This window comes from Helicoverpa zea, chromosome 2 (assembly GCF_022581195.2).
Source record: "Helicoverpa zea isolate HzStark_Cry1AcR chromosome 2, ilHelZeax1.1, whole genome shotgun sequence".
Taxonomy (NCBI): Eukaryota; Metazoa; Arthropoda; class Insecta; order Lepidoptera; family Noctuidae; genus Helicoverpa; species Helicoverpa zea.
Genome location: NC_061453.1, coordinates 636106 through 648809, shown reverse-complemented (window position 1 = coordinate 648809; position 12704 = coordinate 636106). Strand labels below are relative to the sequence as shown.

Sequence of the window (12704 nt, the reverse complement as noted above, 5' to 3'; positions counted from 1 at the left end):
GAGATTGCTAATCGTGACTAATTCTAGGATCAAACTACAATGTTTTGATAAAATATCGAATCTTAGTTACAGTTTTAATTAGTTCAGCAAAACAAAGAAGAGTTTCGATTTCAATAGTTAGTGTTTGATGTATAAACTTGACTCCATTGAGATAAAACACATCGATTGAACAGTGTATTTCCCACAGCAAAATCAATAGCCAAGAGCCAAGTCTTCCATTCAGAAAATAGTAATATCAACACAGCTACATACTTTTTTAACTTTTATGGAGATATTCGTTTTTCTTATTTTTCTTCCCTTTGAAGTTTAAATTACGTTTCCAAGAGAACCTCTTCGTACACTCACATTCATCACTAGTTTTTATTAATTTTATCTGTGTTTAAAAAAACATTTTTTGTATCCAATTGCTTACTTACCGTAAAAGTACGAACAGACAGCATGACCTGATATTCCATCAGTCCCTCCACCCACGTTACATGAGAGGCTTCCATTATGAAACCAACTAAACAAGTGCACATGACTGTCACACGTCATGTTCCAAGCTGTCAAGTGTTACAGCGATGATGATTGTTTTCTACCCTCCTGACGTTGGCCGGCGGCCAGGGTGCGTCGCCCCGGCCGGCCATTGTCTCCTCATCGATTTCAAACAGAAATAGACATGATGCATTGCCGGCCCCACGGGATTCTTTCCGTGGCGTCACCATTCGTGTGGGAAATCGTGAACTTTGTCTACTTGTGGGAAACATTGAACATTTCTTGTTGCTTCATTGGAATTCGTTTTTCTGCTTCAGGGGGTAAACAATGTTGATTCCGCTTTGGTATCTTATCAGTCAGTTCAAGTATTGCATGCTTGATGACATGTGTTAAGTTTGGGTTTCCTAGGAAAGCGGTACCGTCTATTTGCGTCCGTAATATTACGGCCGCTATATGACGGCACCGCTTTCCTAGAAAACCAAAGCTTTACTGACGCCCACCGTGGGACCACATGGACAGACGTTTTGACGTTAATTCCACATAATTACATGAAGTATTTGCTTAAGCCAACAACTGTTCCTAACCCGTTCTATTACTATGTCGACACATACAACCTGCGCCGGATTAGCAGCTGTTGCATACAAGTTTTCTATTCAGTCCCTAATTAGAACATTATCATGCCAATATTCTGCCAGTATAGAAATACTATTTTCCATAAATAAGCATAGTTTACTTCAAATGGCTCCTAAAATAGAAACGTTTTTGTTTAATAATGCCTAATTTGAATAAACCAAATTGTTTCGATGCTAAGAAGCCTCAAATAATAGGATTACAAAGTTTCATTTCAGCTAACTTTGTCGTTAGCTTTCAAGTATTCTACCTAAGCAGTTTAACATAATTTTCGTTAATTTATGTTAGTTTAAAGATAAAGATTTAGTTATTATATCATTCTCTAACATATACAAAAACGTTTCATATATTATCAATCTTGCACAATACAAAAACAATCTAAGTATAAACACATCCAATAACCATTTCACAATATTACAAAACCATACAACCGCAGCAAAAAACGTCAAGATTTCGGGAGCACTGCGCTTGCGCACGCGAAAAGCGTCCCGCGTCCCTTGTCCCGGGGTCGACGGACTTGCCGCGGTCACGCCGGCCGTTCCCCGGCCGCGGGAAAATGGGGAAACTATTGTTGCGCACAATGCGTGTGCGCTTCCGTGTCAACCAACCTGGGATGTTCTGCCCGCAAATTACCGTAAGAAGATATGTCTTAGCGCCTGTGGGATCCTGGTAGCATGAGCTATTGTGCATTTATGCCGTACTAATTTCCATTTAGTATTTTTTTAAGCAAGTTACGATCGCAGCGGTCGTTGTCGCGAATTTTGAACTCAGGACAATAGTTTCATTGTTCTAAATAAAATTGAAATTTTTCTCAAATTCTGACGTCGTACTTTTTCTGAGAAAGATGCCGTTTACAAGAAAAAACTTCAAAAGACTGTTCATACAGTCCTGTTTTGAATTACGCGTACAAAAATATGCAAACAGATGCAGCGTGCAATAGTGCGTTGGTTTCCTGTAGGCATATACGCATGAGTGCCCCTCTTATTGTCATGTTACCCTAATAACTGTGCGGGCAACGCCACAGGATTGTAACAGTGAAGTCCTGTTATAATAGCGTGTCCTGGCTTCCAAATTACGTACGTGAAGTATGCAATTTGCGGACACTGTGGTTTGTGTGCAAAACATTATTGAACAGTTCTCATATTTCATGTGACTTTGCTTTTGTATGAATAAGGTTTTATTTGAACATTAACCTTTTTAAAAGGCGGATAAAACTCAAAAGAAACTGGAAATAGTGACTAATTAAGTTGAATGTTCATTATTTCAATAGCCCAGTACGGCTGTCCGTTCCCATGGAATATCATTCCAAAATCGAATAACGTTCCTCAAAACAAGCATTGTGTGGATTTTAATTTATTTTATTCGTTGACAATACTGGGACATTGGAAACGCATGGGAATGCCAGTGGGAACATTTTTATTGTTAGTAAAAAAGTATACAAACTTTTTTGATTATAAAAATATTTATTTATCACGGAGTAGTGGATGCTCTGTACTTGAAGTGGCCGCACACGCGGCCTATCAATCTATATACCTACCTAAATATTTGTATAACGTCAACATTAGCACATAGAACTATTTTACAGTGATACAATGAAATAGATTTTCGTTCAATACAGTAATTGAGTAACAATCAACATAATCATAATTCCGTCAGTTTAACAAATCCAAACAATGATTCTAATATCTTACGAGCTAATATTTCGAAATAGAGTAGCACCTACATACATAATATCGTTACTTATTTTAACTAAAAGCGTAATACATTTTGCAATATCAAAATATAGCAATAAGCGATACAAAAAACTGCCAGAAAAAATTGAGATAGTCGGGCAAAAACTTGCATCGCAATTTGAGCTACCAGGCTAGCATATAACGTAAGAGATCATCGCTCCGCAATATTGACTAGTACCACGTGTTCGCCTCGAACCATCATCTGAGGTATCACTCTTGTGCACTCCCATACACCGTTGCCAAGAGGTTTTTCTGTCACTTCTGGTATTGAGGAAATGGATGCCGCCGTACCTTTTGGGACTGGTGTACCTGAATTGGGAAATATCATTGTTAAAGCAGAAAATCAATAGCAATTTAAATGAATAATTGTATGGAACATACCTAATCCAGGAGGAACTTTTCTCTTCTTAACCCCTTTCCTTTTCCAAGTTTCCAAGACGTCACTGAGTGCCATATTCCACTGCTTGTCGAAGGCTACGACAGTCCCGTGTAAAGTCCCTCTTATGCCCCTGTCGTTGCGAGTTATTATCTGAGAACAAAATGTATTATGTTACTGTTCTTTTGTATTTACTGAAGTTAAAAAGTGGCTTTGTAAGACCGACTGCAAATTGCAATTGCAACTCTTTATATGAGTATTATATTTGGAATTCCCGATATAAGTCAACCAATTTGTTTGAGTCCGAAACAAATGATATCTATTAATCTCCACCCTCTTTCCTGTTCTCTATCCTATGGGACCGCACAAACAAGCCACATCGATCAACCAGAAAAAGTTATTTTTTATATAATTTTCCCACATACCAGTTTATGCTACTGGCTTTCGTAGAATTACTCATATTTCCATTTAAAAATTCCACGTAATATACCGTTGGAGATGTTAAAAACTACGTCGTACAGGAAGGGCCTTGCAAAGGGTGATGACTAATGTACAACTCTTTGTTTCAGACGGAACATTGCATGACAGCGCGTGGTGACTCCCTGCCCCATGTCTTCACACGGAAACCTGCCTTCCAGCGTAGTAATACACCATCTGGCTGTATGGTAAGTGTTTATTTATTTTAGATACATATTGTAGTTAAGCGAAGTCGCAGAATTGGTTACGCACTAAAGAAAAAAACGATTCGGCAGAATTCGCCAGTTACTAGTCTTGCCACAAACATAAGCCTGTTTTCAGGGTCAGATAATGAATGTAAATAAAGCCTCCAATGTAGGGTAGGAGGTTGTTTGTGACATCATCAGCGTCACTTGTACCTAGGTCCGGGAAGCGTAATGTCTTTCTTTATTACAATATCTCTTGGAAGATTGCCAGTTTTCTACGAGGCACGAATTCTAGAACATTCCACTCTCCTTTTGATGGCAATATTTATTCTGCCCGACGAAACATAAACACAATAACGTTTGTAACATGTAGTGTGTGTATGACAACCTCGTGGCGATAGACGGCTCGGTACGCCAGGGCTTAACAGGTGAGGTCAGAAAGGATACTGTGGCATTGACACCATTCGAGAACACCCATTAGTGCCTGCCGAATACCCAGACCTTCAGAGAGATTTAACCACAAAAATGTAATCACAGATCTGCTAAATCGCACAACAAGGTGGGTTATAGACACATTTAAGTGCTATAATTCAATCAGTGGCGAACAAATACGCGGTGTTGTTGCGGAAGGCGAGGCGGCCTCGGCGGGGGCCGATTTAATTCGTAAGTACCGCGCCAAGGTCCGCCGCTTATATCGTATGGAAACTTTTTGATTTTTCCTCCTATGTGGTTTTTGGTGTTTTTAAAAGCCGTTAATGACAAGGTGACAGAAGAATGCGTGCCTGGAATCACGAGTTCGTTAAAATAAAATTACGGATTTATGTTTCGGAACTAATTTTGTTATTAACTGACCTTGGCCAATGCAACGCCAAAACACGAGATCACAGACAGTGTCAGAGGATGAGAGTCATAATTATCCATATCAAGACACATTTCCATATTTTAGACGAGGTTAGAGGCTAGCCATGTAAAAGTCTTGAGTAGTTGTAATGCACCACAAGGCAAAACAAGCGCAGAGTTCACGCGCGCCGCATGATGATATTAAAATATTTTTACTGAGTGGAAATATACCCGGTAGCAGCCGACAGACTGAAATAGACTGCATGACTTTAATACATGATTTTACAAGTAAAAGATAGTATGAAAATAATTTGACATGACGATAAAAAATTACAAAAGTTTTTTTGAAGAACGAGGCAGAGCCATATGACATATGGCTGCATTTTAAGAGCCTGCACTATAAATCTAGATAATATTATAAATAGAGCTTTATTATAAATAGCATAAAATTAAAAATGAAATATTCCCTTCAGGTCACAAGGTCAACTTTAATAAACTCCCGCCACAAAGGGCACGAACTTCAATATATAAACCCATTAAAATATCCATTACAGCGTCTATACGGCCCATATATTCTGCCTGCGCCAAATAAGGGCAATGTAAATAAAATTCAGCGGTTTTAACGTGACAGCTAGAATGACGCCGCGGCTTCCGGGTTGAAAGTTGCTTTGGGCCCAAGGTCGGCTTCTTACCGTCAGAGGGCACTGCTCTGCCGGCAAGTGTGCTTACGTCACTGTCTTTTGCGACCTTATGTTCAGAGATCATTTTAATGCAGCTTGGCGTCAAGTAAAACCTGGTTAAAGAACGGCTTTTTTAATAACAGCTCTGATGATTCACAGCTCAGATCAAACAGATGGCTTTCTTTCAAATCGAATAAAATAAGGAAGTCAATCAATTAAAACATAATTATGGATATTTGTTCCTACACAACCTCTAATGAATAGTCATAAAAATAAATGTGTTTTTGTGTATAAACACTGAGAGACTGGGACAGGTGCGATGGTTGCGTGCACAATACCTATGGCGGGCACCTGCCAATATTTATACTCAGACAACATGTACGTACACTACACATGTACTATTACGTCATCAATTTTCATCTATATCGGGTGTGTCGTTCATAATCACATTAAATCCTATGGCATATACTTTATAATATTCTATGGCGAATTGTAAAAAAAATAACCTAATCCATTCAGTGGTTTAACCACAGGAGTCATTTTTCGTTTTTATAATTTACAACATCATGTGTAAAGCAGAGGTAAAGTTAGGAATATCGAATGTTTTGATCGGTTGACAGCTGTCAGTCTTCAAGGGAGAATTTCAGTTGTTTGTAATGACTGACTTTTATATGGTGTTCTAATTTTCGCACATTTTTATTATATTTACTTTGTTTGAAAAATTCATTTTGTTTTATTTTTACGTATTTTTCTTTTTTCTTTGTGTTAATCGACATATATTAACCAGTATATTAACGCATTTCATTTAATGTGATTGTGAACGACACACCCGATATATGGAAATACTAAATCAAGAACTGCCAATACTTCTCTCGTTAAAAAATAAACATGGCGTTCTTATAAGCAGAAAAGCCCAGATTCAGGTGAAAGGGAAATTAAGACCTTGCGATTTAATGGTGATCTCATTTTGACCTTTCCAGACCACCTTTGTCTGACACTACTTGATAAATTGAAGTTGCGGGTACTTAACGTACTTACACCTTCACATTTAGAAGACCCAAAGAGATTAAACTGAGAAAACTGGAAATATTTCCTAGAAAATGAATAATTTGGACCAGCAACATGTGATAAAAAATTGGTGCTAAGCGGATCTACTCGAGGAAGATCATTGAATGCAATTTATCAATCTGAGTCTGCAGATCGGGTGCCTTGAAAATGACATAGTTCTAAAACTATCTAGATTCTTCTGGAATCTTCCGGGAATTTAGTATAACTGAGGTCAAAAGGAAGAATATGCAATTTAACAATCATGGTCAAAGCAATTGCATTAAGTGCAGTGTGCAGGTGAAGGGAAGATGCGTTCATCCCACGACACTTGCTAGTTCATTGGGTGAACTATGTTGATTACTTGTGCGATGCTTCAGGCGATAACAGCACGGAAGAATACTGTGAGTTGCTAGCAAACCCAGTGTTAATATTTTGGACCGAAAGGTGTTCTGTACAACATCAATTTGCAAAATCAGTGTTATTTTCATAAACGTAATGGATGCTAGCTATATTTTCTTGGCTAACATTTTTCCTACAGACCCATACGATGCACTGGATAAATTTATTTACTACAGAATAAATTGGCAAAACCGCAAACCAATTAAACAAGAAATATAGCGTCTTCCAAATACTGCACTTCCTGGTTATCAAAACGCTACAAAGTGATCGGACATCCCAGGAAGAGACTGCAGATTGATGCCACGTATTCTCCGTCAGGGCCGAAGACATTTGGCTCGTTGTCGCCAAGGCGAAGGGCGCTGGGCACTGCCCAGGCTATTATGCAACCCGTCTATTTTCAACAAAGTGATATTGCTGGCGATTCTACGGAATCCACTGGCAGATGCGGCCGCCTACCGTTTATATGGAATGTTTGCGTGGCGGCGATAATTGTACCTAATGGACACTTTATGGAGCCGTTAGAAACAAAGTTTACTAAAAATATAACCGTCTGGAGTTAGTTGATCTCTCTGACTCCTTCTCTGATAGTAAAATTAATCATATTGCATTTTATTGCCCATGTGATGAATAGGCACTTTCATCTGCGCCCTGTCACAAGCCAATTATATTTGCAAGTTCATGATCGGACTATGTCATCGGTCCATCTGGTCGATGATCTACCTTACGGTCGTTGTCCCGAGCTTAGAGTCTGTATACTACAAACTACGCATAACTTCTAATTATAGATCCAAAGCCATTTTTCTGACGTCCATATGTTTACAAGTCACACGTTTGGGCTGCATGTTTTATTTACTTTTCTAACGCATCGGAAAATTTTCTCATTGAAATGGTTCAAAACTCAATTATGCAAATGCGGCGACTTAGTTCATTATTCCGATCGTTTTTCCTTTAACATTACGTTCTATTACAATAGAGCTAACAGTAGGCATAATAATGCAGGGGTAACCACTGTAACTCGAACGGAAGGAAAAAGCTCTGGTTTCGTAAGCCGAAGGTTGCAGCCGTGAAGATGTGAGGCCGATCGCAATCAGGGATGCGCCGAATTTTCAGCAATTTATTACTTAGTGCGGTAATTTGGGTAATTATTTCTTAGTGATTGCGCAATGGATTGTTTATAGCTTGATCTGAAGCGTTAAGAGGTATTACGTGCTTAAAAGGCTTTAAGAGCATGGTTGTTAAGTCAAGGCTAACAGCAAAACTAATATTTATTGTGTATAGAATTGTCCATCGAATGAATCCTAAATCTTGATAGGATTCTTCAGCGCTAATTGGAGTAGGTACCACAGCTCCTAATGATCAGTTTCTGCATACTATTCGTTGAAGTATGCAAAGCAAACATCTGTCCTATGGTAATGCAGTCCGAATGGACGTAACTTAGTGAAAGTGCACAAGATATGCGCTGCAGCACTTCTGTCGAGCTACGTTTCACCTCACACATGCATAGCTTCATCTCCATGTGGAATGATCATCAAATTATTTATAGAAAAAACTATATTTTCGATAAGATTCTCGATACATTTCTTTTGCATGGAAATCTTATTAACACTTTGACAACCAAGACCAATTTTCATACCCACTTCGATTCCTTCTATAAATCTCTAGTAGCTGTTATCTAAGCACAACATTATTCAGACATTGATGAAACAAAGACTATATAATGTTTATTGATCATTTTCCTCGTTTAATTTGTAACTTCAATCAAATCATCTAAATAGAAATATATCATTTTAGTATTCATAACAATTTGGCACGAGCAGCAGATCAGATAAAATTAACATAAGCAATTAATCTAAACTATTATAAACGGCTGTCATAGTTAAAATTATAGAAGAAAGTTTTGGCTGGAATTTGCATAGAAACTGAATACCGTTACGAGAGCGATGCATTGAAAATTTAATAATCCCTGATTTATTGGCAGGGCATTATGAACGGTCGGTTAAGAAAGCTGGTGAAAAGATTCAATATGCATCTCTTTAAATTGATGTTATCTGAAGATTACTGCAGTTTTTTGGCGATAACAATGGAAGTTATGGAAAAAGAAGACATGCTAATAAATTAGGATAAGAGTAGAGAAATGATGACTGCCGTTTTTTGACAGGAGGCAGAGAAACTACATTAGTTATGTATTTATTAAGGAAACTGCTATCTAGCTTAGATTCATTTAAAAACCATTTCTCATTAAATCAATTTCCCATATCGTCTGACATTTTTAAGGTACGCCCAAGTCAAGACCTGTAAAACAAAAATTGACCGAACGTTTAATTCTCTAATTCAAAAAACCGATTACAACCAACTCCAGCTCCTTCAGCACCCGCTATAAAAACCCGAACCACATAATAATTACGAACCCACACATGTACAGTAAAAGCAATAACAAACAATAACTCATGCAGTGAATCGCCAATGAATATAATTATAGACTGGAGATAACCGACAGTTTTAGTGTGACTTAATTGATGTAACCGATGAATGTCTGTGCGTGTGTGTGAGTGAGATAATGTATTTATTGCTAACAATTGACGATAGACTGCAAGACGTTCGAAAGTTGTGTTTACGCGTGTCTTTTGTTTGTAATTGAAGGATTCATGAATGAAATTGGCAAACAAACTAATTACTGCTCTGTGTTTAAGACTATCTGCATATTTGGCCATTATACCTGTTCTGGTGCCATTTTTGTCAAATTCAAAGATTTGATATTATCTGGAATATGCGCCGAATATCCAAGTCAATATTAAACAGACTAAGTTAGTAAATATTGTGCGACCTTGCCGTCAATACAATCGCGATATATCCTTGACTGCGACTCATCTAAGGCCAAAACACACGTACCAAAGTTCAATGACGTTTGCTTTTCGCTATTTATATAGGTCGCAACTTAAGGCTGCTTTTGTAATAATACTTGAAATAAGGTCGAACCTGATCTATATTCGGTATTGATCATTTCGACACATTTGGTAAGGGCAATGCATTTTTGAATGCCATTTTGGTTATTTTTGTTTATGTCCTCAATGTTCTTCTCATAAGAAAAATCTCAACTAAAAATATTTTATAAATATTATTTGTAACGGGATATCAAACGCCTACCAAAATGTCAAGCTCCATTCAGAATATGTCATGTCTAATGGCTAGAAGAATGGCCGACCTTGAACGGTCTCCAAATATTCCGCCATCTCCCAAACCTGTGACCATTGACCGCTAGAGAAAGTAAACAGACACTTGTGCGACGTACGTGCGGCCTTGGGGAGGCCGTCATCGACCGCACGCAACCAAAACAGGGCTTTACAACTTGAGGAATTAAGTCCAAGTTTGTCCATCACTTATTTGGCAGTTGAAAAAAAAATGTGGTGGTACAGTATTGGAAATAGGACCTTACGCAGCGGCAGATAGAGTACATGTTTGGGTATTAGGAGGCGGTGCTGTATCTATTGCGGCAGAGGCAGGCAGTAGGTACCCCCACGACGTCGCAGTGAAAGTGAGCGGTGACGCTGCACGCGGAAGCGTAGCGCGGCAGCTAAGGTGAAGGTATGATAATGTGATTAGTATTTACTCGCATGCCTCGTTCAGGTAATACTGGATAATAAAACTGTTTATTTATAGACGTGTGGACGTTCGAGTTGCACTAGGTTGTGGTCGCGTTTTGACAGCTATGAAAGTGGTTCTGCAAGTGCGGGTTCCAATTCATGCATTTGACAGACGTCGCCGGTATGCACTGGCTTTTGCTTAGTTATTAACAGGGCTCTACGAAGTTATTAGACAACATTTTATAATTTCAGAAAGCTTACCATAATTGGAATTTCAAAAAGTAATCTATTTTTAAATCACAAAGCCATAAAACCACAATACATATTGTCGATATCCGGAATGAAACCAGTTTCAAGTATTAAAAGTGTGATTGACTGATACGCATAGCGGATATCCCCTTTTCAAGGTCAGTGTCAAAGCCGAAATCAAACGTCAAAGAACTGTTGCTTTTCCAAACGCAACCGGACGCTGTGATGTAACTATAACGACCTGCAAGAAAAAACTTCAACTTATTTAGGTTATTATAGACTTTTTGTTTTGATAATACATTTAAACATAATGTTCTTTGTCCACTGATACATAACAGTCTTTTTTGAATTTTACTTTACGCGTTTTCCGCCTTTCAATTTCTCTCGAAGATCTGTTAACAGCTGCATATATTAGTGGTGCAATTATTAAGAAACAGTCAGCATTTATGAGCATCTCACAAAGAAGTTTACATTTCAATACTCACTTCACAGTTAGTTGTGAGCGCGTAAGACTCATCACTGCCGTCAATAGCGACAACACGACAACGTAACATCTCGTAAGCATTTCTTTCGTAACTTTCTTTTTATTCATAGCTGTTTAAGGTTTTTTTCCACAAATGCTCGTCATCTTTTTAAATGGTTAAAAAATGGTTAAAAAATGGTTAACTTCATTGTGCATTACCATGTTTATAAGTGGCAAAAAACTTCCATAGCTAGATTTATTTGAAGAAATAACCTTAAACATAACGTGTTTCAGTTTCAAAAATTCTCAAAATACGACGAGAATAATCTTTAGTAATTTCTATCCAATCCCACGACCTATCGTAACTTGTCAAAAACCGCGAAAGTCTCAAAAGGCGGTCGTGTCTCGTTGCGCAAACGCTCCAGATCCGGCACTCTCGATTTCGGCGCGAGCGCAGCCGCCACGGTCACGGGCACCTGACGCCCGTGTTTTTGTTTCGTTCGGCATAATTCGACGTTATGACGTCATGTCACAGTGGTCACCTGCCTTTATTTGTGATTGTTTGATTTTGTGATGTGCCTGTTCAGTGAATTGGATTGCTTTCGCTTTTAAGGTGACGTACCATATTTTTTTTATTTGTTTGGTAATTATTGAACCGAGGCAGATGGTTTATACCATATCAAGGAACACTCGTAGCTCGTGAAGCTAAATTATATCTTAATAAATACAAACTCAAATCTGCTGAAAAAAAAACTGCAATACCAGTCTGAGGCCGTGACTTCCGTGTTTTTTTCACTTGTTTCGGGACCTTCGCGTGAAAAATAAAACAATGCTTGGTACAGTCTGTGCATTGAGCCGCGGTGTTCACGTGACGATGATTTCTTTCGACGTTCACGCTTCACGGAGCTGCGTGAACAAGCAAAAACTCAATCAAGATCATTTAAATTTTACTTTGATGGCAATGGACGGCTGACACTAAAAAGTCGTTAAAACACAGATTTTCACAGCTATCGATATGCATCATAAACCGATTCTGCAGACCCGCGTCGATTTTATTTTTATCAGTTCATCGAAACATTGATTTAGATCCGTGACTTTTAATTCAAGACGATGGCCATGATAAGTTGACCTTATTAGTGTCTAAAAAGATTATTGGACATTAGACATAATAGAACAACGATTATAAATTATGATTATTAATTGACTCATTTTATTATCTAATATATTCAGATTTGACAGACAAGCTTTGATATACCGTTTTGAAGATACTGTAGGTGTAGAAGTTACTACCGTCTTTCTGGAATAAAAACGTTTTAATAGAACCTCATTTTTGATGTTGTTTAACAACCAGTCAACCGCAGACCGTCAAAAAATTGCATTGTAGACGAGTGAGGAAGGAAAACAAGAGCCGGACATTCAGCCGTGCATAAAGTTCCCGTCGAAAAAATACCGGAATCAAACTAGCGACCTTCCTCGACACTGCACAAGGCCAGCCCTTTATCGAATGATAAAAAAGAACATACAAACAAGATGATAACAACGTCTCAAGGTCGCGGCCCTACTCACTGGG

The 12704-nt window shown here is 38.2% G+C and overlaps 2 protein-coding genes across 4 annotated transcripts in view; one reads left to right on the top strand and one right to left on the bottom strand.

The window, feature by feature from the left end:
* LOC124638818 (ecdysone-induced protein 74EF) overlaps nt 1-12704 on the top strand; it is a 208524-nt gene that overhangs the window by 45682 nt on the left and 150138 nt on the right. For all 3 annotated transcript variants that reach the window (XM_047175939.1, XM_047175948.1, XM_047175931.1), the window contains exon 2: nt 3783-3878. The gene's annotated coding sequence lies outside the window, so the exon portion shown is untranslated. The remainder of the gene's footprint in view (nt 1-3782; nt 3879-12704) is intronic.
* The window catches only part of LOC124638843 (U7 snRNA-associated Sm-like protein LSm11), a 28086-nt gene continuing 17929 nt past the window's right edge, over nt 2548-12704 (bottom strand). Inside the window, exons 3-4 of the mRNA XM_047175966.1 lie at nt 3219-3366; nt 2548-3146 (exon numbers count right to left, since the gene is read on the bottom strand). Of these exons, the coding sequence (XP_047031922.1) occupies nt 2989-3146; nt 3219-3366 (306 nt within the window). The 3' untranslated portion in view covers nt 2548-2988. The remainder of the gene's footprint in view (nt 3147-3218; nt 3367-12704) is intronic.